General features: G+C 39.7%; 2 protein-coding genes across 7 annotated transcripts in view; both read right to left on the reverse strand.

The window, feature by feature from the left end:
- The window catches only part of LOC143296314 (synaptosomal-associated protein 25-like), a 41,321-nt gene extending 22,217 nt beyond the window's left edge, over positions 1-19,104 (reverse strand). For 2 of the 6 annotated variants that reach the window (XM_076608176.1, XM_076608182.1), the window contains exons 1-4: positions 19,068-19,100; positions 18,805-18,892; positions 12,068-12,310; positions 243-284 (exon numbers count right to left, since the gene is read on the reverse strand). In XM_076608176.1, coding sequence (XP_076464291.1) covers positions 243-284; positions 12,068-12,157 — 132 coding nt within the window. In that variant the 5' untranslated portion in view covers positions 12,158-12,310; positions 18,805-18,892; positions 19,068-19,100. Of the gene's footprint in view, positions 1-242; positions 285-12,067; positions 12,311-17,944; positions 17,982-18,804; positions 18,893-19,067 lie in introns of all 6 variants that reach the window. The other 4 variants (XM_076608177.1, XM_076608179.1, XM_076608181.1 and 1 more) reach the window with 4 other exon arrangements.
- A 6,733-nt stretch (positions 19,105-25,837) lies between these two features.
- LOC143296515 (uncharacterized) overlaps positions 25,838-27,535 on the reverse strand; it is a 28,206-nt gene continuing 26,508 nt past the window's right edge. The window contains exons 6-7 of the mRNA XM_076608501.1: positions 27,454-27,500; positions 25,838-26,018 (exon numbers count right to left, since the gene is read on the reverse strand). Coding sequence (XP_076464616.1) covers positions 25,926-26,018; positions 27,454-27,500 — 140 coding nt within the window. The 3' untranslated portion in view covers positions 25,838-25,925. The remainder of the gene's footprint in view (positions 26,019-27,453; positions 27,501-27,535) is intronic.

Below are 27,535 nucleotides of genomic sequence, written 5' to 3' on the forward strand. Positions count from 1 at the left end.
AACAAAAAAAAACAACTTTAGTTTAACACCTTTCATTTTCTCAATAAAATGCATCCTGTCAAATATGACCTTCTTTATCAACAAATTTGTCGAAATCAAAACAAGAAAGCGTGAAAAAAATTCAAAATAACTCACAGCCTGGAACACATCAGCACTGTATTCTCCACTTACACTTGATCTGATTAACTATTCTTGAACTACAAATTACAAAGCAGTCAACATCAAGTCACTGGAGTACTCACTTCTTCGCATAATGACAGCATACGCCGTGTGCTTTCCAAGGACTGGAAAAAAACAAAACAGAGAAACTCAGCATGAGCATGAGAAATATAACTTGAAATTCAGCTAGAGTATGTAAATCAACAAAATCAAAAACAAAAATACAGATGATGGTGATGATAACAACAACGACAACATTGAAAACAACAATACAAACAAAAACAACAACATTAATATGATCCAGTCATTACAAGAAAATGTGCTGTCGTTATCGTCGTTAGTAGGGGCCTTGGTAGGTGGTGTCCTAAGTAAGCTGAATCGGGGCAGGAACCACTGAACACCACCGAAGTGACTCAACAACAGTGCAGGGTCTCCTCTGGTGTGTGGCCTCCTGGCGACCTAACATTGATGGTTCCCTGTGGACTGCCGACGCTGGAACTGCGACGGACGAACCCGGGTGTGGCCGTGTATGGGGGAATCTAAATGAGCGGCGTGGGAGTAATGCCACTGAAACGGTGCAGATGATGGGGCAGAAGAAAAAAAAAAAAAAAAAAAAAAAAATTTGATTACAGTGGAGTAAGTGTTTCACCCAAGTTACATCCCCACTCTCTTACTTAGCCAAGTGGGCTTTAGAACAGTCGGCACTGGGGTGGTCCCTAAAGGCCAATTTGCCCCACCCCCCACCCCCCACCCCCCCACCCCCAAGGCTGTAGCACTATGAGCCAATGCATTGCCTCCTAATCTGAATCATAGTCCTTCACAAAAGACTGAGCTGTCAATGAATTCACCCCACTGGAGTGGAGAAACCATTGATCATGCAGATCTGTACAGCACAGATCAAAAGAGCTGAACACTATCAACCATGTCTGTGTAGACAGGTGCACAGCTGTCCATTAAATGACAGCTTGTTACAACGCTGCCAAAAAGGGTGTTCAGAACACAGTGCCTTGAGCAAAGGCACACTGACATCATGAAATGATTATGCAAACTTCTGTTTGTTCCCTCCTCTCTCCTTCCTCCCATCGTCCCTCTCTCCATCCCCCTTCATCCCCCTCCACCTGCAGCTGCTTACAACAACAGCTTGTTTCAACATCTACAGAGAGATGGGGACCCAGTACTTTTGAGTGTGCGTCAGAGGCACGGAGGCAGGCTGCCTTGATGTGAGAATTATATAAGTTGTATTTGTTCCCCCAGGTAAGAGGGTTTTTACAGTGCTTAGCAGCAGGTTTGACACAGGCAATACAGGTATTGTTCTGAGCTAGAGAGACAGACCGATGGAAAGAAAATGGATAGAGAATAACTGGAGAAATAAAAAATGAGGCGCACAGATTCACACACACACACACCACACCACACACACACACACACACACACATAGGGAATAACTGGAGAAATAAAAAATGAGGCGCACAGATTCACACACACACACACACACACACACACACACACAAAGTCGTCTAATATCACTGATAGTGAAAAGACGCTAAACTAAAGAACGAACGCACAGATAGTGTTTGCAGAGACCGACAGTGAGACACAGCCAAACTGATGGATCTTTTACATCAGTCTTTCTTAGTTATAAGCTTATTCTGCATTGATCATATTGAAGGCAAGGCACTAAAAAATGTGAGACAGAGAGAGAGTTCAAAACGATGAATGGTGGGGGAGTGAGAGAAACTCAGAGAAAGAAGGGGGCATGCCAGACAGAGAAAGACCCTTCTTTTGAATGTGTGTGTATCACGGAGGTTGGAGGGACAGAGACAGTGAAGGTGGGTGGGTGGGCGGGTGTGTGTGTGTGGGGGGGGGCGTGTGTGCATGCGCATGCATGTGTGTCCGTGCATGTGCACGCATGTACATGTGTGCACACTCATGCGTGCATATGTGCGACTGACCACATCTGTGCATCTACGCATGTGTGTAAGTGCAAGCCTGCATGCATATGATCTGTAATGTCTGTCTGCCTGTCTGTGTGGGTCTTCATGTCTGTGCACATACCTATACTAAAGCAAAATAAGTAAATAAATAAAATAACAGTTTAAATAGCAGTCTCAGAAGCCAACAGCAAGTAAACAAGTGATGAGGTTAGTAGGTACAGAGATCATCTTCATATCGATTAAGACGACACTGAAGAATGAGTCTGAGGGGGGAGGGGGGGTGGGGGAGGGGGTTTGGGGTGGGGGGGGGGGGGGTGGGGGCGGGGATCCCAACATGCAGTCTCAGCCTGGCTAGTTCCCAACAAGAGAGGATTCATGACCAAACTTTTTTCTCAGAACTGCACAGTGTATATATGTAACAACCCTAGCTGTTACAGGCCAGACTGGCTCAGATCCAAGCATCCTGTTGCATATTTCCTCAATATCACTCAGACTATCCCCTTATGATACAATATTCAATACAGCAGCCTGTCTGCAAGCACCGCTGTATTATGGATCATACTGATAGGTCTGGTCTCTCTGACTGAACACAGGAGCAGGGGAATTGAGGGTTTACTGGAGGAGTGGTGGCTATTACAATGCTTGAATTTACAAACATGCCCACGCACAGAATTTCTCATTAGAATCACATTCTATCATCTATCATCTATATTAACTGCTATTTCATCACTGCACAATGAACAAAGAAAAGAAAAAGGGAAAAGGAAGATGAAAGGAAGAAAAAAAGACAAAGAAGAAAAAAAAGAAAGAAAGAGAGGGATGAGGTCATGTTTCAAACTTCATGGGGAAGAAAAATACAACTTTCTTACTGTTACTGTTAGTAACTTACACACACACACACACACACACACACACAGAGCTTGACAGGATGAGTTCCCTTGATCCAAGGCAACCAATCAGTGCATGTATTGTTTTTGTTTATACAGTGTTTCTATTTTATCAATATTTGGCTAACAATGAAAAGGTCTGCAGTTGTATTTTTCAATGCAATGTTTGTTATTACATGTGCATGAACATGCACACACACCCACGTACATTAATAAACTAATACAAGCAAAAAATATGAACTAAAAAAAAAAAAAAAAAAAATAATCTTAAGTCAGTGTCCATATAATTCATACACAAGTGTGTGTGTGTGTGTGTGTGTGTGTGTGTGTGTGTGTGTGTGTGATAGCAGGAGTGTCTCTCTGTCTGCCTGTCTGTCAGTGTGTAACTGCACACTCTATTTCTTGCTGCAACCATACACCCACATCATTCAGAATCATTGTCCTCCCACTTATTCAACCCAGACACTCAGCAAACCAATAAACAATCACACACACACACACACACACACACACACACACACAGACACACGCACACACACACACACACACACAGACACACACACACACACACACACACACACAGCACAAAGGCAATGGCACCAACTGTTCCACCACAAGTCACAATGTCAATTACTCAATACCACCCCACCAAAAATAACCCGCAGACAATAATACCGCCAGCCAACAGAGTAGCTCAAAGGGCATACGGCTTTCCCTCCCCACAACCCCACCCCACCCCAACACATCATCCAGGGACCCCAGCAGCTAATCTGCTAAGCCAGGAACCAGTCATTGTCAGAGTCCCAAATGTATCATGCCACAAATGGTGATGGGGGGGGAAAAAAACGGGGCTGACCTCACACCTACCCCAATGCCCAGGGGGATGGGGGTGGGATGGCGCTTACTTCCTTTATTTGCGCTGTGCTCAATGTCTGTCATCATCTCCCACCCGCCCCACACCCCCTCCAGAATTTTGGGAGGGTAAAATAACGGGCTGACCTCACACCTACCCCAATGCCCGAGGGGATTGGGGTGGTGGAGTGGCGCTTACTTCATTTGCGCTGTCCTCAATGTCTGTCACATCAGCTCTTCCTGCTCCGGATCCTCCACAGTTTTGGGAGGAGGCTGCAGGTCACTCATGGATCCTGCTGCACTCATTGCTATGTGCGTGTGTGTGCGTGTGTGTGCGTGCACGTGCATGTGCGTGTGTGTGTGAGCTTCTGCATTCACTGTGTGTTCAGCTGTTGCACTCGGGTGTGATCGAGCTTTTGCACTCACTGTGTATAAGTTGTTTGCATTTGGTGTGTGAAAGTGACTGCATTCACTGTGTCAGTTGTATTCAGTGTGTGAAAGTCATTGCACTTATTGTGAGTCAGTTAGTTACTAACATTCACTGTGTCAGATACTGCACTCAGCGTGCGTTAAGTCACTGCACTCATTGTGTGTGTATGTGTGTGTGTGTGTGTATGTGTGTGTGTGTGTGTGTGTGTGTGTGTGTGTGTGTGTTTCTACACTCACTGTCTGCAGCACTCGGTGTAACTTACTGCACTTGCTGTGCATCAGCTGTTGCACTCAGTGGATGTCAGTTGTTACACTCAGTGCAAGTCACTGCATCCTTGAAGACAAACCTCAAAGCCTGTGACACAGACTTCGCTTCCTGGGAAACTGATGCCCCTGACCGCTCTCGCTGGAGGATGCTGTGCTCTAGTGGCATAAAGACGTTTGAAAACAAGAGAACGCTGGCCATTAAGGAGAAGCGTGAGCGAAGGAAGCAGGGCTCGACTTCTGGAGACGTTTTCCCTTGCAACACCTGTGGGAAGTGCTGCGTATCTGGAATAGAATCGGCCTCTTCTCCCATATGAGGACACACACGGACAGATAAGCCTGCCTGCCTACTCATCCGTTGGTCCGACGGGAGACTCCAACAAGTCACAGCATTCATTGTGTCATTTGTGGCTCCCAGTGTGTGTAAACTATTGCACTCATTGTGTGTAAGTCAATGCACTTGTTGTGTGTCCCTTAATGCAATCAGTGAGTGCAGGTTACTGCAATCACTGGGTGTTGTTTGTCACCCATACTGTGTGTCAGAGACTGCACTCATTCAGTCACTGTGTGTGTGTGTGTGTGTGTGTGTGTGTGTGTGTGTTGGGGGGTGGGGGTGGGGGGGGGGGGTGTTACAATGAGTGCGAGTGATAGTTACTATTAATCAAGCCAAGGCTGACACAATGATGTGAGGAACATAAAACGATTGGCCCATACTGTGTGTCAGAGACTGCACTCATTCAGTCATTGTAAGTGTGTGTGTGTGTGTGTGTGTGTGTGTGTGTTACAATGACTGCGAGTGATAGTTCCTACTGATTAAGCCAAGTCTGATACAATGATGTGAGGAACATAGAAGTGATGAAATCAAAATTTCTAAAAGGACATTACTGCTTGCTTGGATACAATGTACTCGAGCCACAGCCAAAAATAGCAACCTATACAGTGAAACATGTACTAATGGTCATCAAAACTCTCTGGTCAGCAATGTCAAGGAAAACACAAACCCTGTGAGAGTGATCACCCAACCAACACCCTCCCACACAACACAAAGCCAGGCAACAGGTGCAGAGATCAGATTCTAAGTCTCTGGCACCATACCACAATCACCACAAATCAGCAAGCAGTGCCACAGAACCTTCCCTTCAAAACACAAGAAAAAGACTTGAAGAAAGAAGCCATCGTTTGACCAGGAAACTGTCCATTCTGATGATTCACACCTCATTTTTGTTGGTGTTGTTGCTGCTTACAGCCAAGCCGACCCACACCAGGGCTGTTCCCTTCCCTCTGTTCAGACTGCCAGGGGAAGCACTCGGGAGGAAAACCACTCACGCTTTGGACAGCCACAGATGGCCCCTGCACCCTGCCAGTGGTTGGGGCTGCGGGGAGGGGGTGGGAGGGGGTGGGGGTAACTGGGGGGAGGGGAGGGGGTGGAATGTGAAAATCAATATGCTTCACCAACAATTTTCACTTTTTTGTCTACTGTAAAAAGATTGTTGAAAAGCTCTCTCACTAGCTTCCAGCTGTCTGTTCCGTGACCTAATTTCTGTTCCCTCCCACTCCGCAATAACACTCATTCTCCCCCCCTTGCCTTACCTCCAATCACCAACCACCTTCACCATTTCAAATAACCCTGGCCTCCCCTAACCCCTCCCCTCTAAAGATTTTTTTCTGCTAACAAGTAAATTACTAAATTAGCTGATACTTCAGAGCAGACAGCCTTTTTCAAGCTGCACTCAGCTGCCGAGAAGAGAAACAAGAGTGCCAGGTTTGTTCTGTGCCTGGCCTCATCACCTACAAAGTTGACCTTCTGCATTGTGAGAGCTGACTCTAAAACAGTTGACTGAAACAAAGCCGGTATTATCAACACCAAATTCTATTTTACTAACCTGCATTCTCCTGCAACCTCAACAGACTCTTAAATAAAAATCCATTACCCCACAAAATAAAACATCCATGCATGAAACAAATGTATGTGTGCATGTGCGTGTGTGTGTGCGTGCATGTAAAAATGTGTGCATACATGTTTGTGTCTGGTTGTGTCTGTCTGTACATGTCTCTGCATTTCAATGGTATGTGATCCCTGCTGTACTCCAAAAATAAAGCAAACTTAATTTAATCAAACAAGCTTTATTATCACCATGCTTATCATTCACATCAAATTCATCTCCTTACAGCTTGTACAGAACGCAAAAAGCACAACATACATCAAGTACCCCTTTCTTAATTCACAGCTGACTTACATAAGTATACAGTTACATCTACAGTCATTACTTATTATCATCTCATTCTCAGCCCCCAAAGGGCTGAATGCCAGCTCACATCACTCACACACACCGCAAGGTCTGACCAAAAGTGGGACTGAAAGCCTGGGATTATGCTGCCATTGATCCCGGAACCTTCCAGCCTCCCTGGCATGGCAGACCACTGGGACCTTTGGGACGATGATCCGCTTTTCATGCAATGCTTAGTAAAGGAGAGCAGCTGACCATGTTCGTTTTCAACCCTGCCCTGGCTACAGAGAGGGGACATGCCAGTGGTGGGAGAAGTCTTTGGTGTACTGACTGTGCTCATACGGGGGTAGTGAATGCACTGTGGAACTCGTATCGTTGGTAGTTTTTGTGAAGCTAAAATACATGTTGGTACTACTACATTTCTACAACTTGTATCATTGGTGGACTGTGGAGCTGTCATAACTGTGAATATGTTACCACTGCTACTGTGGAAATTTGTATCGTTGGTGCCTTTGTGAAGCTAAAATATAACAGTGGATATGTGCTATTACTGCAATCATGGAACTTGTATGGTCAATAGATTATGACACCATAATAGCTGTGGATATCTGCCACTACCAATGCAGCTATGGAACTTGTATCGATGGTCGCTTCTGGTACTGAACTAAGTGTCTGTGTTTATGCACTACAACTGCAGAACTGCCATCATCAGTGCTTCTGCAGCTGAAATAATTGTGACTGTTCAACTACAATCATGGAACCTGAATTGTCGGTGGATTATGAAGCTAAAACAACTGTGGATATGTACCACAAATTATGGACCTTGCATGGATGGTCACTTCTGACACTGTAAGAACTGTGTTAGTATATAAATATATATGCTAAAATTATGGAAGTTGGTTTTTTTTTGTTTTTTTTTTTTTAAAGATAAAATGACTGTCAGCATGTCCTGCTGTAAACTGTGAATCTTGTATCATCAGTGGTTTGTGAAGCAAAGGCAACTGTTGGTATGTACTACAATTTTCTGTATTTTTATCGCTTTAATGGCTAAACTTTTTCTTCTTCTCTACTGAACAATCAATGATATGTTTTATGGGGGGAAGTACGCACTGTCTCTGCATAAGTGTTTGTTGTTTTTTTTACCTAAACATGCCTGCTATGTTCCTCAATAAAAACACCAAATCCACACTTAAAAAAAAAAAAAAAAAAAAAAAAAAAAAAGCAGATCTTAAATTAGAATTTTGTTTCATAGATTTAAGTTTACCATTTAGATCTCAATACAAAGTGCCCAAATTCTACAACATACTCTCCACAAACAGGGCTAGCTGGCTACTGTATACTGTGTGAAAAGTGAGAATGTTTATGTGAGAAAAGCAAGTGTTTAGGTATGTGTGCAAACCAATATTATCAATGCATGTGCAAAGCAGGAGTGTTATTGCAAATTTGTATGCTTGCAAAGCAAGGGTCTTGCTGTATAAAGTGAGAGTGTTAGCACTGTTATTGTTATGTGTCTGTAAGACAAAGATCCCTGGATACAGAATGCCTAGAAAATGATTTCCTGGATGAAACTGGTGCAATACTTTTTGCTGGTCTACAGGATACAAGGTCAGCCATTCCAGAAACCCGATTTGCAGCACTTGTGTGATTATGCATTGGTATGCATCATACTTTGTGTGTGTGTGTGTGTGTGTGTGTGTGTGTGTGTGTGTATTTCCTAATGTCTCCTAGACAAACACAAAGTCTACATGTCCCTTTCCTGAAATCATGAAATAGCATGTATCATATGCATGTGTCACTCTGTGTGTGTGTGTGTGTGTGTGTGTGTGTGTGTGTGTGTGTGTGTGTGTGTAAATTACTGTTACTGATTTTGCTTCTTCTTCTTTTTTTTATTTATTTATTTTTTTTTTAACAATGTTCAGCACTAGGCATGCTTTGTGGCTCTTCAAATGTTACATCCATTGATCAAGACAGACAACTTTGAAAAATACTTAAGTCGGGCCAGAGTCCATTCTGGCTATTCCTTGCATGTTTTAAGATTCCTTTTCATTTTTAATAAGACCATGCACTATGGAATACCCTAAAATTTGTATCTGTACGATTCATGAGAATGACATGTGGGCCTCTCAAAAATACAGATTTCAGTATAAATAATGAAGATTCCCATCTTTGTATAACTCACAAAGCTGTGAAAACAGTAGGACTGTTTTTGAGTGCAAGCACATTTCCAAAAGAAAAAAAGAAAAAAGAAAAAAAACAACCCTCTGATCACTGTATTTGGAGTTTCATGTCAGTCTGACATACATTTTGTTATGTCCATGAGCATGTACTGCACAACAGCACACACAGAAGACTTGCAAACACACAAAAATTGCATATATATACATAAACATACTCTGTATGCAACCATGAGGAGAATTAGAAGACAAAAAAAAAAAAAAAAAAAAGGAATAAGAAGCAAACTTGTCCTTCACCATTTGTGGGCTGTGACCTTTTCTTACCTTTCTGTTCACAGGCAGTCTCTGTGTTTGGGTGTGTGCATGCTGGGAATCCTTGCATTCTAATCACCTACAATACGCCAACACGAATTACAGGACCTTCAGCATGTAAATCTGATACGTGTGTGTGTGTGTGTGTGTGTATGTGCATATATATGTACACACACACACACACACGCTAAAAACATTAACTCACTCAGTACGGCCAGTCCTCTCTTTTCCTCTACACAGACCCCTCAGATGTCCAGTGGGTGTCTCAATGATCCAACCTTTAGCTTCCGTCGTCAGAATTGTGGTATTCTTTGTCAACAATCACCTCTTCAGTGTAAGAGCCTTCCGCTTGTAATATTTTGATGGTGGTAATTGGGGAGAAACGCTGTTAACGTCATCTCTTTTACCGTTCGTATGGAGAGAGTTAGGGTGTGATCAAGTCTGCACATGCTGACCCACCCTCTTCCACCCTTAACCCACCAAGAGCCAATACCAGGAACAAACTCTCAACCCTTCAGTTAAAAGCTCAACACGCTAACTGCTAAGTTACTGCAGCCATCAATAAGCAAACAAATGATGATCAAGAAACAGAGACAGACAGACAGACAGACAGACAGACAGCAAACAATGACCAAGGGACAAAGAGATCATTGTCCTTTCAGAGGGAAAGATGGGCACAGTGTGTGTGTATGTGTGTGTGTGTGTGTGTGTGTGTGTGTGTGTGTGTGTGTGTGTGAGAGAGAGAGAGAGAGAGAGAGAGAGAGAGAGAGAGAGAGAGTCCTGCTTCTGGACTTCTATTGATCAGTGACAGTCTCTCAGCAGAACGAGTTTGAATTTCTGGAGATGAGAAGATCTATCACTTCTGGGTAATGATCATCAAACACAGAGATAAAAACACAAAAAAAGGAAAGGAAAGGGGAAAAAAAAATGTTGGTTCCTTCCTTGTTCATCGTCCAGTCAGTTGCCTTTCCTCATTCAGCAAACAAATTTGATGAACTGACATTGCAGAAACCTTTCAGACCTTAACAAGTTTTGTGAAAAACCGTGATTCTGAATATATACCAGTACAGGTAAAGATGTACAGAGATCCAATGCACTGAAACAACTGTGATTATTTGTCTGATGACGGGTGACCCAAATGCAGAAAATAATGATGCTCTGCCTTTCAACAAGGAAAATGTCTTCTGCTTCTGCTGATTACAAATATCAAGAAAAGCAATATTTTCTCCGGAATAAAAGACCCTGCAAGATGATTTCTTTTGCTGTATAAGGTCAGAGAGGTCCCAAGTGCCTGGCCTTTCAGACAGAAAGATTGACAAGAAGTCGCACAGCAGCGTTCTGGTCATGATCAATAAGCCCTAAAAAATGCAGTGGTTGCAGACAAAAATCCCCCTTCACCAATCCTTCAAGGTGGGTGCACTGACGGTTCGGAGTTGCTAAAGATATCGCTTCTCTGAGTATCCAGATCCACACAGCATGAAAACTGAAGAAAGGCAGAAATGTTTTTTGGGTTTGCTCCTGTGTAACTTGTAGAACTTAGTAAGCAATCTCGTATGCCTTCTTTTACCCCATCCTCCCCCCCCCCCCCCCTCTCTCTCTCTCTCTCTTTCTCTCAGAATACATTCTATGATGTGCTCATGAATATTTGTAGTCTATCTAACTTTCCATTTGTGTGATCAAACTAATTGCTGTGATTTTGTTATTCATTTCTGTTCACCATATCCACTAAAAATGGGCCTGAAAGTGTCATAAGTTCGAATCGCAGACACCTACCACAAACAATGACATTTTTACTGCCTATCTGAATGAGTTGGTTGCCATTCTGGTGGTGACAATGTAGTGTAAGTTAGGTCCCCCCCCCCCCCCACACACACACACATCCCAAGTCCTGGGATGGCTATCACTGTTAGCCACATCACCTGAGGGGTGTGTGTGTGTGTGTGTGTGTATGTGTGTGAGTGTGTGTGAGAGAGAGAGAGAATCACACACACAGACAGCCAGCCACACAGACAGCCACACAGACAGACACCGAATGGATGCTAATTTCAAAACTAATAACTGAATGCAAACAGGTGGCAAGGTTCTATTTCTGCTTATTCACATATTTCAAAAGAATGTGTCTGGATCACTGCCACAGACCAAGGCTATTTTACACAAACAAACTTTCTCTCTTTTTTTTTATATATATATATTATAAATGTTCATAACAATAAGCTGAAAATATTGAAGTTAATTCAGCACACGATTTTTGTCCAAAGGTAAATTAACAGACAACATGAATATGTATCTAAAAAATGGATGAATACAGGTGAGTTCTGAAAGACACAAAGAATAGGTTTGTCCAACCAAGCATATAACTAGGATGAAAATCAATGCATGCATATGCATTCATTCATTAATGTGAATAAGAATGGTACTTAACCAGATCAGTGATCTTCACAACTCTAAGAGTCTAAGAAAAGTGATCAAAAGGAACAATGGCTTTTTTTTTTTCCTGAAAGTTCACTGCTGCTTCACTTTGAAAGCCTTCAATCAGTTCAAATCAAGTCAGACATTCTACTTAGTGCCTTAGATTTGAATTTTAAAATGTGAGACAAAAATAAACAATACACGGACTTTAAAAAAAAATGCTGACATCAAATTAAACTTTAAAAAAAAATATGCTGACATCAACTTAAACTATCACTTGCATGCTGCAAACATTGATTAACTTCAAAGCACAATTTTCATGATCTATGTCCTTAAGCATAGCCCAGGAGCACAACAGCCACCATCTTACACGTTACACACACACCCATATCAATTATTCACACCGCCTTCCCACTCACCTCGTCTGTGACGATGTTAGCCTGCATCTGCAGCTCCTGCAGCTCAGTTCTGTTCTCGTTCTCTGGCATGCCGTTTCCTTTGTTCGCCATGGTCGTTCTTAATGTTTTCTCGTTCTCAGCGACGATGGTTAAGTACCTCTGGTGACAGGGGCTTGTTTCAAGCGGTGAAGGGGTGAGAAACTGGGGATGTCCCTTCGTAACAAGAGCTGTACGGACTTACTTGCACCTGGTGTCTGTAATGATCTGCAGAAAATAACAAAAGCCACACATGCAACTGAAGAATTTTCTCTTCATTTCAATATCAAACATTAATGTTCTCTACTGGTACTGCTGTTTTGCTAAAAAAAAAAAAAAAAAAAAAAAAATTAAAAAAAAATCTTACACTGATGCCAAAAGCTTGCATGCTGATTTTAATAAAGTGGTCAGGTGACACAAACTGACTTACTGAATAAAGTCAAATCATACAAGAGCAATGTGAAAAAAAAAAAAAAAAAAAAAATCTCTTCGACTAAATCTAACACAGGTGTGAAACATGCCAATCACAACATCCAACTCCATGACGCACTCCCCACCAGCTAACTGCTGATCAATGCGGAGAACACAAAAGACAACCCACACACACAAAAAAAAGAAGAAAAAAAAAGGAAAAGAAACAGCCTGTTGTGAAAAACAGCTTGGCGTTACTGGCTGCTTTTTACCCGGATGTCCCGAGGCCAGCGGCCCGAGTATCATGTTGAACTGGAAGTAGTGTGGGATATTTTTAGGCGTGAAAATGAGAATGCAATACTTGTTGTATTGATTTGTCACCATTACGTCAACCACAGTGTGTTGTGTTGAATTGTATTGTATTGTATTGCATTGTATTGTATTGTGCTGTAGTTGTGTTGTGTTGTATTGTATTGTATTGTATTGAGTTTGCATAGTGTGATGCATATTGAATCGAGTTGTGTGGTGTGGTGTGGTGTCATGTGTGGTGTGGTGGAGCAGTGTTGTGTGCACTGCTGCGTTACAAAGCATTGTGTTGTACTACTACCAGTAATAGTCTAATATACTATTGTACCGCATAAGTCTTGTATTTCTAGTGCATTTAACTTTGAAGTGTAGCATAGCAATGTAGCGCAGGGAAGCAGTGTAGTATTGCAGTGTAGTGTAGTGTAGTGTAGTGCAGTGTAGTGCAGTGAAGTGACAGTGACACTCAAGTATAGCGTTATGTGCAGTGCAGAGCGTTGCATAGTGTGATGCATAAGGTTGTGAAGTGTAGTGCGTGAAGTGCAGTCTGATTAAAGTTGTGTACTTATATCCACAATACTTTTTTCCTTCCTTTTTTTTTTTTTTTTTTTTTTAAAGAAGCAAACATTCTTTTTCTTTTTTCTTTTTCCTTCTTTTTTCTCTCTCTTTTCAGCACATGATTCACGTTTATTTATTCTCTTTTGTCTTTTAAAATTCAATTATCGCACAGCATAAAGAACAGCAACACACCTAACAAACTACAGGAAGCAAATGATAACAGAAAAAAAACACACCCAAAAACAACACTGCTGAATTTTTTTTTTTTTTAAACTGGTCTCAGCTTGTGTGCTCAACAAATTTGCAGTGCATTATCCCTACCCTGTCCTGTCTTGCCTTGACCTGCATAAAACATTACAGTAATTGCTCTGCCTGGCATTACAAATATGTATTAAAAAAAATTTAAAAAAAAAAAAAAGAATCTATAATACACATACAATATCAGCATCCACTTCCCGCTCCCTGCACCCCCACCAAATAAAGACTTCTTCTTCTTCTTCTTCTGCGTTCACTCGTATGCACACGAGTGGGCTTTTACGTGTATGACCGTTTTTACCCCGCCATGTAGGCAGCCATACTCAGTTTTCGGGGGTGTGCATGCTGGGTATGTTCTTGTTTCCATAACCCACCGAACGCTGACATGGATTACCGGATCTTTAACGTGCGTATTTGATCTTCTGCTTGCATATACACATGAAGGGGGTTAGGCACTAGCAGGTCTGCACATATGTTGACCTGGGAGATCGGAAAAATCTCCACCCTTTACCCACCAGGCGCCGTCACCGTGATTCGAACCCGGGACCCTCAGATTGACAGTCCAACGCTTTAACCACTCGGCTATTGCGCCCGTCCAAATAAAGACAAAAGGTCAATTAACAAATGGGCACCCATGTAAATGCGACTGCTGCACAACATTAATTGTTGACCACCCTCAAAAACTAACCTAAGAGAATGGAGGGATGGGGCAGGAGGGCCAGAGTTGGAGGCAGTGGAGGAACAGGAGGGGAGATGTGTCCCATCCCGGGATGGGATTGTTAGAGGCACACCCCTTTAGTTTAACAAAGTTTTTTGTGGGTTTTTTTTGTGTTTTTGTTTCTGACAAGAACTTGAAGAAGTCAAGAAACGAGAAACAAACCTTAAAATCTGTCAGAAACAAACCAAGAGCAAAGAAACAAATGTTACTTAAGCTTGCTGTATTCACAGTGATGGTTATTTGCAATGATTTGCAAAAAGAAAACACAAAACATTTAATCCCTTTCCCCTCCATTCATCCCTTTTTTGGGAAATAATCATACGAAAACACGGAAGAAATAGCAATTTTCATACTGTGGGTTTAAAATCTGTAACATTACTGATAACCGCTTGAAACTCCAAGCTTTAAGTTTGTATTATTTCATTTAACCAGGCTTAATGCAGGAAAAATGTATGTCCCTAAACGGGTATAGCAGATCAGAAAGAGTGTCAGTGAGACAGACAGATGGATGGACGGTGAGACACACACAGACCTGTTTTGTTTCATAAGCAACAAGAAAGGACAGGGAATAACCACTGCCCTTACACAAAGTGTACAAGTGCTTCCTTACTGTCATTCTTGTCAGTTTCAGTTCTGTTTATCACATTCACACTGCCACAGTTATATAAAACACTTCCATTTGTAATCATGTATTGGAAGATTCGCTTATCCCTATGAGTAGCATATGTTATAGATGTATTTCCTGCTCACTTTAAAAAAAAAAAAAAATCTTTTTTTACACACTTAGTTACTGAATGTGTCTTCTATTTGGAGTTAGATTTTTTCCTATTTCTTCACTTACCTGTTTGTTCGTTTGCTTATTCATTTATCTATCAATTTATCAATAAAAACTAAAAATGTATATACAGATCAATACATATGACACAATGATATAATACCTTTGTTGCATTCCTTTTCTTTTGCTAACTTAGGCTTCAAAATATCCTCCTGCCCCCTACCATTTTTAGTCTAAAACATTTTTTTTAAAGACTACACTGTGCATATACTAAAGGAACAACAGACCTGGCAATCATTATATCTGTGAATATGTTTAATGCAACAGTATGTTTTGTGTTACTTCGCAAAACATAACTACTGTCCTTCTCAATACGAACAAGAGTGTGGATAAAAAAACAAAACAAAAGCAAACAAAAAAACAAAAAAAAACCCCAAAAAAAGCAGTACTGCCTGTTGTTGTTTTCAGTCTTCTGGGGTTTTTTGGGTTTTTTTTACACCAGGTAGGTGGCAAACCCCTTTAAAGCACAACAATAGCACTGATTAGTCTTTAATACAGAACTCAATGTTGACACTGCTTTTAACAACAGGATTTAATGATTACAAAGTCTTATCACTTGAAAATAACAAGTATCTGACATGCCCATGCATATAATATATGTTTGTATATGATTCATGATCAGATTTAAATAATTCAGCCTATAGTATAACCGGTCACGTACCACTCCAGTCACCAGTATACCCAGTCACCTACCACCCCAGTCACCAGCAGCATATATTATATTATATATCTAGTCACCAGCATAAGCAGTCACCAGCCACCCAACTCACCACTCACCCCAGTCCGAGTCACAACACCACTCACAAACACCCACGTGACTGGCATACCCCAGACACTAGCCATCCAGATCACCATGCATCCCAGATACTAACCACCCCAGTCACAAACCACCCATCATCAGCAACATGAATATACCAGCTCAAAACAGTTTAAAGAACTAAGGATATCACATCCCTCCATCCATAAGCATCAGGCAAATCCCCTGACATAGTAGAAATAGTTGCCTTCAAAGTTAGTATCCTTTTTCTTTCCCCTCAAGTCCACCTGATATCAGACATTTCTCCCATTGCCTTACCTTCTCCTCCTGAACACAGTGTGCAGGTGGCAACATGTGTACCAAATAATATAAAACAGCAATTTTCAGTGTTGGGCTCAACTTCTCTTTTTTTTAACTGCTGATAAAGAATGTTAATTGTGCCTGCACTGAAAGCAAGGAAAACCACTGCACACTCCAAGTCAACTGAACTTTAACATGCCATGATATGAAATAATGTTTTGCCCCATATGATGAATTATACATGACACTAGCACTAAGCCATATTCAGTACATGTGATGAATTATATAACACGAACATAAAACCCCTTACAAAAAGTTATATGATTCCGGCAAAAGCAAGTAATGTGGTTCCTGGACATGTAACTATTTATATGCTGATTACAGATTAGCCAAACCATGTTTTCAGCATCATGAACGATGCCTTCAAATTCCTTCTAACCAACAGATAAAAACAGACAAAAATAGAAACATTCTGTCATGTGTTTTAGATATGCCAAGAGGAACAGTGTGTCATGTGTTCTCTATAGATATGCAAGTTATTGTTTGTTGATCTCTAAGATGGGGATCCAAACTATAGAAGTATATATACTATTAGTAACCCGACATCAAGATTTCATGCCCACACACAGGAATTAGAAAAAAACAACAACAACAAAGCTTCATCAACAAAAACCAAAAGATGAATACAAACCAAACTTATTTTACTGCAAGATGCTCTTAATACTGTGCATTTTTTTACCTATACAACTACACTAAAGCTCATAACAATCCCTTTGATTTTCAGCATAAAAAAACATGGTTTAATAGTTTTATTTCAAATATGATCAGATCACTGAGATTGGTGGCATAATCTGAATACCATTTAATCTATCCTTTCCTGATTCCCCACTTTCTTTTACTAGAATATTTGTCCATAGTCACTTTGATAATAAAATATCCAGGTTCTGTTTAATAAATAAAAAATAGATAAATAAATAACATTGGAAATACATAAATAAAAATAAATAAATAACATTGGAAATACATAAAATCAATATCACATTCATAAACAAAATACATCAAACCAAAACCTGTTTCAAGTCTAATTTTACTAACAGAATCTCTCTCTCTCTCTCTCTCTCTCTCTCTCTCTCTCTATGTATGCTCTCTCCCTCACACACACATACACACACACACACACACACACACACACACAGTTTGAAAAGTAAAACTGCTGTTAACCGCTTCATGTTTATCTTTTGTGTTCAAATCTTTTTTCATTACTTAAATTCTGGCTCATTACCTGAAATCATGCCTGTGGTATGTCAATGAATTCTAAACAAAATACTCATATTTCCCTGTGACTTCTCTTGTTGTATGTAAATGTGAAGCCATGTGTTGATGTAGTCAAAGTTAAATCATATAAACTAATCTTCTAGTACCTGTACTCAGGCATTTCAAAATATTCTGGTTAGGAGGTGAAGTCTAATTTGTGAAAACTATTTTACGTTTTACTGTGGAAAGAAAAGAAAGAGAAAAATAAAGAAAAGAATAAAACAACAATGAAACAAATTTCACACACACACACACACACACACACACACACACACACACACACAGACACACACACACACAAATCATCAACTGCATTCATAGTAAAAAAAATAAAAAAAATTAACCAGACTGAAGCAACAGATCAACACACTTATCGTATAAAAACAAAATAACCAACAAAATTATAAATACCATTGTTAAATGAATTGGTCAACTATGGACAGTGTACCTGTAATGATTGAAACAAAAAGATGTAGAATATTTTAACTGATGTTCAACACAAAAACTTCTGAAAATACACGATTTTCAATGATTTAAATGATAAATCATTAGGGTAAAGCTGAACTAACCAAATATTTATAAATTAATAATGCATGAGCAAGCTGGCTATATCCACATTTATTCCCCTCAACTCTTCTGTGTGACTGGTGGAGTGAACATCCACACCATGTTGTGAACACTGCTTATTCCATCTTGAGGGGAAAATTGTGGATACATGTGTATTGCCAAAAAGCTAAATAAATAAATCAATTCATAAACAAGCAAGTGTTTATAATATTCAATTTATCATTTGGCTTTATGACGAAAAGCATGGGTGTTACAATCAAGACCCTGATGGTAGCTCCCACTGAATCGTATTCGGAATGCTTTAATTAAATTAATGAGAAACGTATTCAAAATAAAACAAAAGGCACACTCCCTAAACAAACTGCTCCATAGGAATTCTGGAATGAAAACCAGACTCTGATTACGGTCAAAAAGCTCTGCTATTTCTACTTGATCTGTTATCAAGGCTACTACTACTAATACTACTACTACTACGAATAATAATAATAAATCATTAAACGTCATTCACAAATCCTGATTCATCCAGGTTGACGTGCCCTTTAACGTTTAAGTGGGCGGGTCTGGCTGGAATCATGAACCAGATTCATTCATCATGTCTTGATTTACGGAGTATGGATAAATCGGGATTATAACAAACGGCACATTGCACAACAAACTGCAATACACACATATTATCATGTTAATGAAAACTGTAAGCCATTCACCACAAATCCGACACCAGCTGAGGTTTTTCATCAAGATTCGAAAGTCCGAGCAAGCTTGATCTTTCACACTTCTGACACAGTGCAGCACCTGCAGTGAATGATAAACAAATGCGTCTGTGATTTGTCAATTTGTAACGTTTCTATAAAAAAATAAAGACCTACGGAGATTCACGAAGATATATCCCACACAAAGATTAATAATTCATCAAATACCACGTAACTGATCAGTAATACACGTAGAAATAAATAAAAATCTTAATCACCAATGTATTGATTCGGCTGCTCTCAGCGGAAGATGACAATCACGTGACGTCATTTGACGGGAGTGAAGTTGGAAGATGAAGATGAAAAATATAGAAAACACTTACAATTTTTGTTCGTAATGTCTATCAACTAGCTGACCTTCGTTAATATCTGCTAAAAATATGTGTTTTATATTCTCGGATTTTATTATCATAATTATGGATGTCTCTTTTCACCACAATTTGCACAAAACGACACCATTCGAGCCAAACAATTCCATTGCATGCCGAACAGCAGGTGCGCCCCATGGCTTTGCGCTGCATGTTTTATCCCACGGACTTACATACGTCCACAGTATACCTATCTCTCTGATCTCATTCATCCTTACATACTCTCACGCCAACTCCGCTCTTCTTCTGAGACCCGCATGCTTAAGATATTGATACTTTAAGAATTTGTTGGTTGTATTTTTGATGATAGTTGTGCCGTACTTTTTATCACGGTGATTGTGTGCTATGACTTGTGTGTGTGCGTGTGCTTGTGTGCATTGTGGGTGTGGATGTGGGTGGGTGGGGGCGGAGGGGGGGTGAATAATTTTTAATGATATGTTTGGTATTCTGTGTCCATTTTTTTTCTTTTTTGATAATATTTATATATATGTTCCATTTGTAAACGCCCAGTATATATATATGGTTTATTTTCAAGATTGGGCGTAAATGCTCATAATGATAATAATGATGATAATGATCAGTAATAATTCACGCTGACCATGACTTATTGCTGGATCACAGTGATGGGGTCACTCAGGCGTACTACTGAGTCTATAATCATAATAATATACATAATGATCTGCTCTCATGAGAAAGAGACATCGCAACTTCGAGAAAGCAAATCAGTGATAAGTAATGCAAGAATACTATATATATATATATATATATATATATATATATATATATAAAACTGAAGAAAAAGAAACTGAAGTAACATTCATTATAATCTTACAAACAGTGCCACACTAGCATTTAATATGGATTTTCAGTTCTGAAAAAAAAAGAGAATAATTTGGAATATATCGTCGTCGTCGTCGGCCTCAGTCCTTCCGTCTCGAGAGACGATGGCTGCACCAGAACTGAATTAAGTTACTGCCGTGCATTGCACTTACTGCCGCTGTAGCTGTGAAGACCGATGCTGGAGTGGCTGAATCTCCATTGCATGTCAGTGGGACAAATATGCGGGGTAGATGCTGCATAAGTGCTTGGTTTACAAAATTTTACTTGCGTGTGGCTCTTTTTCTCCTCAGCGAGTCGATGCGCTGCTTCTTTCTCCTTGTTTCACCCCTCCATCTCTGAATGGCAGATTTCCAGGGTCCATCAGTGATATATATGTATATATATATATATATATATATATATATATATATATATATAGAGAGAGAGAGAGAGAGAGAGAGAGAGATTCGGGGAGTTCATTGATCAAGTCACAGAAAATTTGTTTATTCATTCTAATGTTGGTGTTGGTGATGTATTCCCTGTCATAATCTTGTGCAGCGTGATTCCTTCATTATAGTATCAAGTTATTCTTACTTACTGTAGTGCGCCGGATTAGTGAGAGGATATTTCCAGTGTTTGTTTATATAGTCCAAAAGGAAAGTCTTTTTTTAGTCTTTTTATTTTATTTTTTTTTTTTTTTAAGAGTATGTCTACCGTCTTGTGCTGCGCCTGAGTTTAGTAGGATTCAGTAATGCCGGTTTATGTTGTTCGCATATTGGCGGAGTCGGTTGTACGAGTACTCGTATTTGCTGACTGCGTAATCTAGCTATTGAGGAATGGATGCGTGCTTGAAAGAGAGAGAGAGAGAGAGAGAGAGAGAGAGAGAGAGAGAGACAGACAGACAGACAGACAGAGACAGAGACAGAGAGAGACGGAGAGACAGAGACAGAGAGCAGCTGCTTTTTCGTGTCTCAGTCCAGTAGACCGGCCTACTGCCAAAGCAGCCTAGTTCCAGGGATTCGATCGACCAACATGACTGAATGTATAGCGGCGGTCTTTGGTCACTGGAAAAATAATTCAGTTACTTGAAGGATATAGTGATGCTCACTCGATCAGTTACTGCAGCCTCTGTCATTGGTACGGGAACGTCCAAACACGGAGAGAGGTAGTGTAGGGTTTTTGCATTGGTCGATGTTAGTGAGTGAGTTTTGATAGTTTCAGAATTTGTTGGTTACTGATACAAATTATTTGTTGATTGTGTGCTGTTTATGATTGTATGCTATGACTTGTGTGCATGCGTGTGCGTGTAATTGTGTGTATTGTGGGTGTGGGTGTAGGAGGGGGGTGGAGGTTGGAGGGGGGGGGGGGGGGCGAATATTTTTTGATAATGTTGGTATCTTGTGTTCAATGTTTCCGGTTCAGTTTTTTATATTTACATATTTATGTGTTCTATTTCATTCTTTAGTTTAACGTCTTTTCACTGTAAGTGATATTAGACGAGGGTAGGAAAAAATTCGAGGGGGGGAAGGGAAGAAATTACTGTGTACGCATGCGAGTAAGTGAAAATGTGTGTGCGTGCGTGCGTGTGTGTGTGTGTGTGTGTGTGTGTGTTACATATAGAAAATGGTTGATTTAAGTGGGGGTTTTTTCAGTTAAAGCATAACAATATAACATTTCTAACTAGTGCAAAACTAACAACTATGACAGCGAACCAACTGGACTATTTAACAAGGAGTTGAAAAAGTTATATACATTAGCAATGGACTGTCAACACTGAAGATGATTTCAGTTCAAGGATGTGAGACTTTAACACATCGCAAGTTAGTATATGATCGGCTGTTACGGTGCCGAGCACCACACTTATATGCAAGAAACATTACTGACATATTTGGTCTTGAAACAATTCATTTTCCATCTGCAGATTAGAGAAAATTTTCTATTTGTAAACGTGCAGGTTTTACTTTCAAAGTTAGGCGTAAATGCTCATAATGATAATAATGTCTGGTGCATTCTGTGTGACAGTGGGTTGTATTTTGGTGTATTGCGGTATTACGTTTATCCCCCCCCCCCCCCACCCACCCCGCGCCTTCTTTTCCTCCTCCTCCTCCTTCTTCTCCACCTCCTTCTCCTTCTTCTTTTTCTTCTTCTTCTCCTCCTCCTTCTCCTCCTCCTCCTTCTTCTTCTTCCTCTTCTTCAAGTTTTCCTCCTCCTCCTTCCTCTTCTCCTTCTCCTCCGGCCTTCTTCTCCTCCTCCTCCTTCTTCTTCCTCCTCCTCCTCTCCTTCTGCTCCTCCTTCTTTTTTTTCTGCAAGTGTTTTTTTTAAATTTTTTTATTATTATTATTATTATTATTATTATCAATGTGGGTATTTCTATGGAATTTTGCCCGGCCGGATATTTTTACATGGGTACCTATTCTTCTTCTTCGTTCGTGGGCTGCAACTCCCACGTTCAGTCGTATGTACACGAGTGAGCTTTTTACTGACGGACGTGTGTGACCGTTTTTAACCCGCCATGTAGGCAGCCATACTTCGTTTTCGGGAGGGGGGGATGGCGGGGGGAAGGGGTGGGGGGATGCTGGGTATGTTCTTGTTTCCATAAACCACCGAACGCTGACATGGAGGATTACAGGATCTTTAACGTGCGTATTTTGATCTTCTGAGGAATTCAGGCTTTTTTTAATTTATTTATTTATTTATTTTTAATAACTTCAGGTTTACTAAGTCTGTCTGTGCTGTTTTATTTTAAGAGCTGCTGGCATATGGCAGAAACTGAGCAGCTGAGTCGTACAACTTTGAACTTCAATTCTGGCAGTTCGTCGGCATTAATTAATTATTATTATTATTATTATTGGTAGTAGTAGTGGTGGTGGTGATTGTAGTGGTTGTAGTAGTGGCAGTGGTAGTATCATTGTTGTTCAGGTTATTATCATTAATTACTGTTGTTATCATCATTCTTATTGTATTATAATCATTATTATTATTGTTGTTGTTGTTGCCATTATTTATGTATTTTGATTATTTGATTATTCATCTATGTTATAAACTCTCCTTGATTTACGGGGCTTTTGTTTTGTTATTGTAACCTACTTGTTTATATCTGAAGGTCGTTTTACAAGTTTTTAGTAATTTCTTATAACGAGTGTGAAATGGAGACTGATGGCGGGCGCACAGTGAATATTTGATGCAGCTGAGATTGAGTGCTTTTGAGTGTATGAAAATCAAATCAGCTGAATGGGTTATGTATGTCTATATTTGTACTATGTAGAATTTAACTGTGTGCCACCACACCAAGCATCTCCTTTTAAGGACAATAAATTATCTTGTGATCTTGTCATATTCATGTCGTCCAGGTGTTTCATGATGCTGTTTCAGTGTTATGTATGACATGTCCGGTCTTGGACTTCATAGTTTCTGTGTAGCTAATCGATCGAACAAGTCGGCAATCTCCGATTAACAGCTACAGTTGCATGTTTTGGTGTTCACGTCCTCCATTACTCGGACTTTAGAATTTCTTAAAGCATTGAATTACAATAAAAAAACGCTGTTGTATAAGCTCAGTTTTCAGCAAAAAAAATAAAATAATTAATATAAAAAACGAAAAATAAAAACAATGAAAAACAAAATCAACATATTTTTTTTTTTTTACGTGTCTTTGTGTGCAGGTTGGGCTGTGTGTAAGTTGTTTGCTCCGCCGACGTTGGTTCGATCTGTTTTGGATTGTTTTTGTTGTTTGTTTGTTGTTTTTTACCTAACTTTTGTATGCTGACTGTCACGACCATGGACCATTAATCGTGGATTGATTTCCTGAGGGCATCCTGCGTGGCTTTTTTTTTTTTTTTTTTTTTTTTAATTATTTTAATCGATTCCGGATTTATGGTCCTTCTATCAGAAAAACATCTAGGGTCAACCTGAAGTCTTTGCTTGGTTCGCTAAATAAAAGTGTTAATTATAGCAAAACACATTTAACAGACACACATCACACGACAACACAACACACATTGAATATATTGTAATACTTTCTTAATGTATCACAGTGAGTCTGTTGTCTCCAAAAGTAGAACGATAATACTGTCCCATAGTTTGATTAACATAACTCTGAAAAATTCTTGTAAGTATTCCTAGAATGAGTGTGGGGGGAAGAGTGAAGTACATTGTTTGGTGATTGTTGTTTGTGAGGTGTTGGGGTCATGACGTTTATTGTTTTGACTTGTCAACTTAAACTCTGTGTGCACTCGTTACGCTAGTTATTCTACTTTCTATATATAAATCTTCATTATTTATTTGTAGCTATATGACCACAACTTTAGTCCCGTATACATATTATTGTATGTATTTTTAGTATTACTAATTATATTCACTTTTAAGGCCTCTACGCTTGTATCTGTGCAGGTATTGCTGAAAGCTGTTACGTTGGATTTTTCGCCGTCGTTCATGGCAGAAACTAAAGATTATTTAATGATTAAAATACCCAAATAACAGTTTTATTTAACGCGTTTTTACCTCAAATGGGAACAGATTACACAAAAAAACAGTTACAACAAACTGTCAAAAAAAAGACCACAGAATTTATATGTAGATTTTTTAACGTCATTGATAGATTCAGTTAATCATTGTAACACGTGTTTCCGACCATAACGTGGTTCGAGTCTGTATTATTGATTGGTTTTTTTGCCTTTTTTGGTTTGGTGTCGTTTTTTACCTGAAGCTTATGATATGTGACGCTTCACGACCAAGGGCACATTAAGTCGTGGGAATGATTTGGCCTGCGGGCATAAAAACCTGCTGTGAGCTTTTTTTTTTATTTATTTATTTATTTATTTATTTTTTTAATCGATTTCCGGATTTTTTCACATTTCCAGTCAGTATAAACATCTCAGATTCATATCCTGAAGTCTTATGGCTTGGTTCGACCTATAATAAAGTTGTTTAATCTGTCATACAGAACACATCTTAAACACACACACACACACACACACACACACACACACACACACATATATATATATATATATAATATTTAATTATCTTTCTTTTAAGTGTGTATCACAAGTGAGTCTTGAAGGCATTGCGTCTCTTCTTCATAAGTAGACGAGATACTGCCCAAGTCTATGTTCTCAAGCAATATGATTGTAAAATTCTTGTATGGTTTGTTAGCCTAGAAATGAGTGTGTGGATGAGGGGGGTATAGGAGGTGCAGGGTAATGTGTGTGTGTGTGTGTGTGTGTGTGTGTGTATGTGTGTGTGTATGTGTGTGTTGGGGCTCATGTACGTTTATGTGTATTTGACTGTGCTTTCATATCTGTGAAACTGCATGTTTGGTGCATATCTGTTATGCATATGTGGTGGTATTACTACCTTTTTTATATTATAATTATCATTTATTTATTTATTTATGTACGCTTATAGTTGACTTCGTCAAGTTTTTGCGCCTTATACATATTATTAGTAGTGGTAGTAGGTGGGGTTTTTATGTATTTATCTATTATTTATTCTTTTCTTCTTCTCAAGGCCTGACTAAGTGCGTTGGGTTACGCTGCTGGTCAGGCATCTGCTTGGCAGATGTAGTGTAGCGTATATGGATTTGTCCGAACGCAGTGACGCCTCCTTGAGCTACTGAAACTGTATAGTTTGTTAATAACAGATATCCAGATCCACAGATTTTTTTTTTTTTTTTTTTTTTAAATGCTAGTTAATTTTACCAGTGGGAGACAGACTACAAAAAAAAAAGTTACTGCGAACAGAACTGTGGGCAAAAGAATAATGACACGCAAATTTAATGTCCCAGTGATGGTTCTGGTACGTCAGAATCATTCATTTTAATCAATGACACCACGTGTTTCCGACCATATATCGGTCGAGTCATGTATTCCAACATTATCCTGGAGTCATCTATGTTCGCCACTCTCTTTCTGAAGTATGGCTGTCGTCAGATTTATAACTGGACTGCACCTGCTCCAGAACATCCGCGATGTGACGTGCCATCTGAAAAAAACAACAAACAAGAGAGGCAAGGCCTTCAAGACTCACTTGTGATACACTTAAAAAAAATCCAAGCTTTTTATGTATTGAGTATAATTTCAAAATGTAATGTTTAAGATGAGAAAGATCAGTTTAAAGCAATTCAAGTCCCCTAGCATTAATTACAGAGTAATTTCCCTTCTTTACTATCTGCACCAAAACGTTTGCAAAATAAATAAAACTTCCATGCTTAGCAAAAGAAGTTCCTGTTTGAACAAAAAATGATATTAATGACTGTTCTTGTTGTTGGGTCAGAATATCAGATCAAAGTGCCAAGTTTAGAGAATACAAAAAATATAAATATAACAGTAAATGCAGTTTGCATATAATTAGGCTTCATTTTTTTTGTGTGTGTGTGCCCATCCCAGAGGTGCAATATTGTTTTAAACAAGATGACTGGAAAGAACTGAATTTTTCCTATTTTTATGCCAAATTTGGTGTCAACTGACAAAGTATTTGCAGAGAAAATGTCAATGTTAAAGTTTACCATGGACACACACACACACACACACACACACACACACACACACACACACACACACACACACACACACACAGACAGACAACCGAACACCGAGTTAAAACATAGACTCACTTTGTTTACACAAGTGAGTCAAAAAAACGTAGAGGACATCTCGATTGGATGGGAACTGGATAAGTTCATAAGGAGGGTTTCCTCAGACTGTCAAGCTTAGAGATTAACCAGAAAGCTACATGACTTATGAATGAAATGGACACACACACACACACACACACACACACACACACACACACACACACACACACACACAAAAGGGAGGCAACGAGAGAACGCAAAATTAATATTTTATATTTGCATTTGTATTTCTTTTTATCACAAAAGTTTTCTCTGTGTGAAATTCGAGCTGCTCTCCCAAGGGAGAGCGCGTCGCTACACTACAGCGCCACCTTTTTTTTTCTTCTTTTTTTTCTGCGTGCAGTTTTATTTGTTTTTCCTATCGAAGTGGATTTTTCTACAGAATTTTGCCAGGAACAACCCTTTTGTTGCCGTGGGTTCTTTTACGTGCGCTAAGTACATGCTGCATACGGGACCACGGTTTATCGTCTCATCCGAATGACTAGCGTCCAGACCACCACTCAAGGTCTAGTGGAGGGGGAGAAAACATCGGCGGCTGAGCCGTGATTCGAACCAGCGCGCTCAGATTCTCTCGCTTCCTATGCGGACGCGTTACCTCTAGGCCGTCACTTCACATATGGCCTATCAAACAATCAACATTTTACTCTTGTTAAATGCCATCAACCCCAAACTATTGCTTCTTGTGTTTCCCAACAATTTCCATCTAAGTAAAATGAAATACTAAAGACGGAGAGTGTCTACAGAAGAATAGTTTGTTACATTATGATGGATTCATGCACTTACCATGCCCAATGCTTGATCATACTCTGCGAAAGTGGCTTGGTTGTCACCTATGGAAAAATAGTATGGTCAAAAGTATAGTCAT

The sequence above is a fragment of the Babylonia areolata genome, chromosome 21 (genome assembly GCF_041734735.1).
Source record: "Babylonia areolata isolate BAREFJ2019XMU chromosome 21, ASM4173473v1, whole genome shotgun sequence".
Taxonomy (NCBI): Eukaryota; Metazoa; Mollusca; class Gastropoda; order Neogastropoda; family Buccinidae; genus Babylonia; species Babylonia areolata.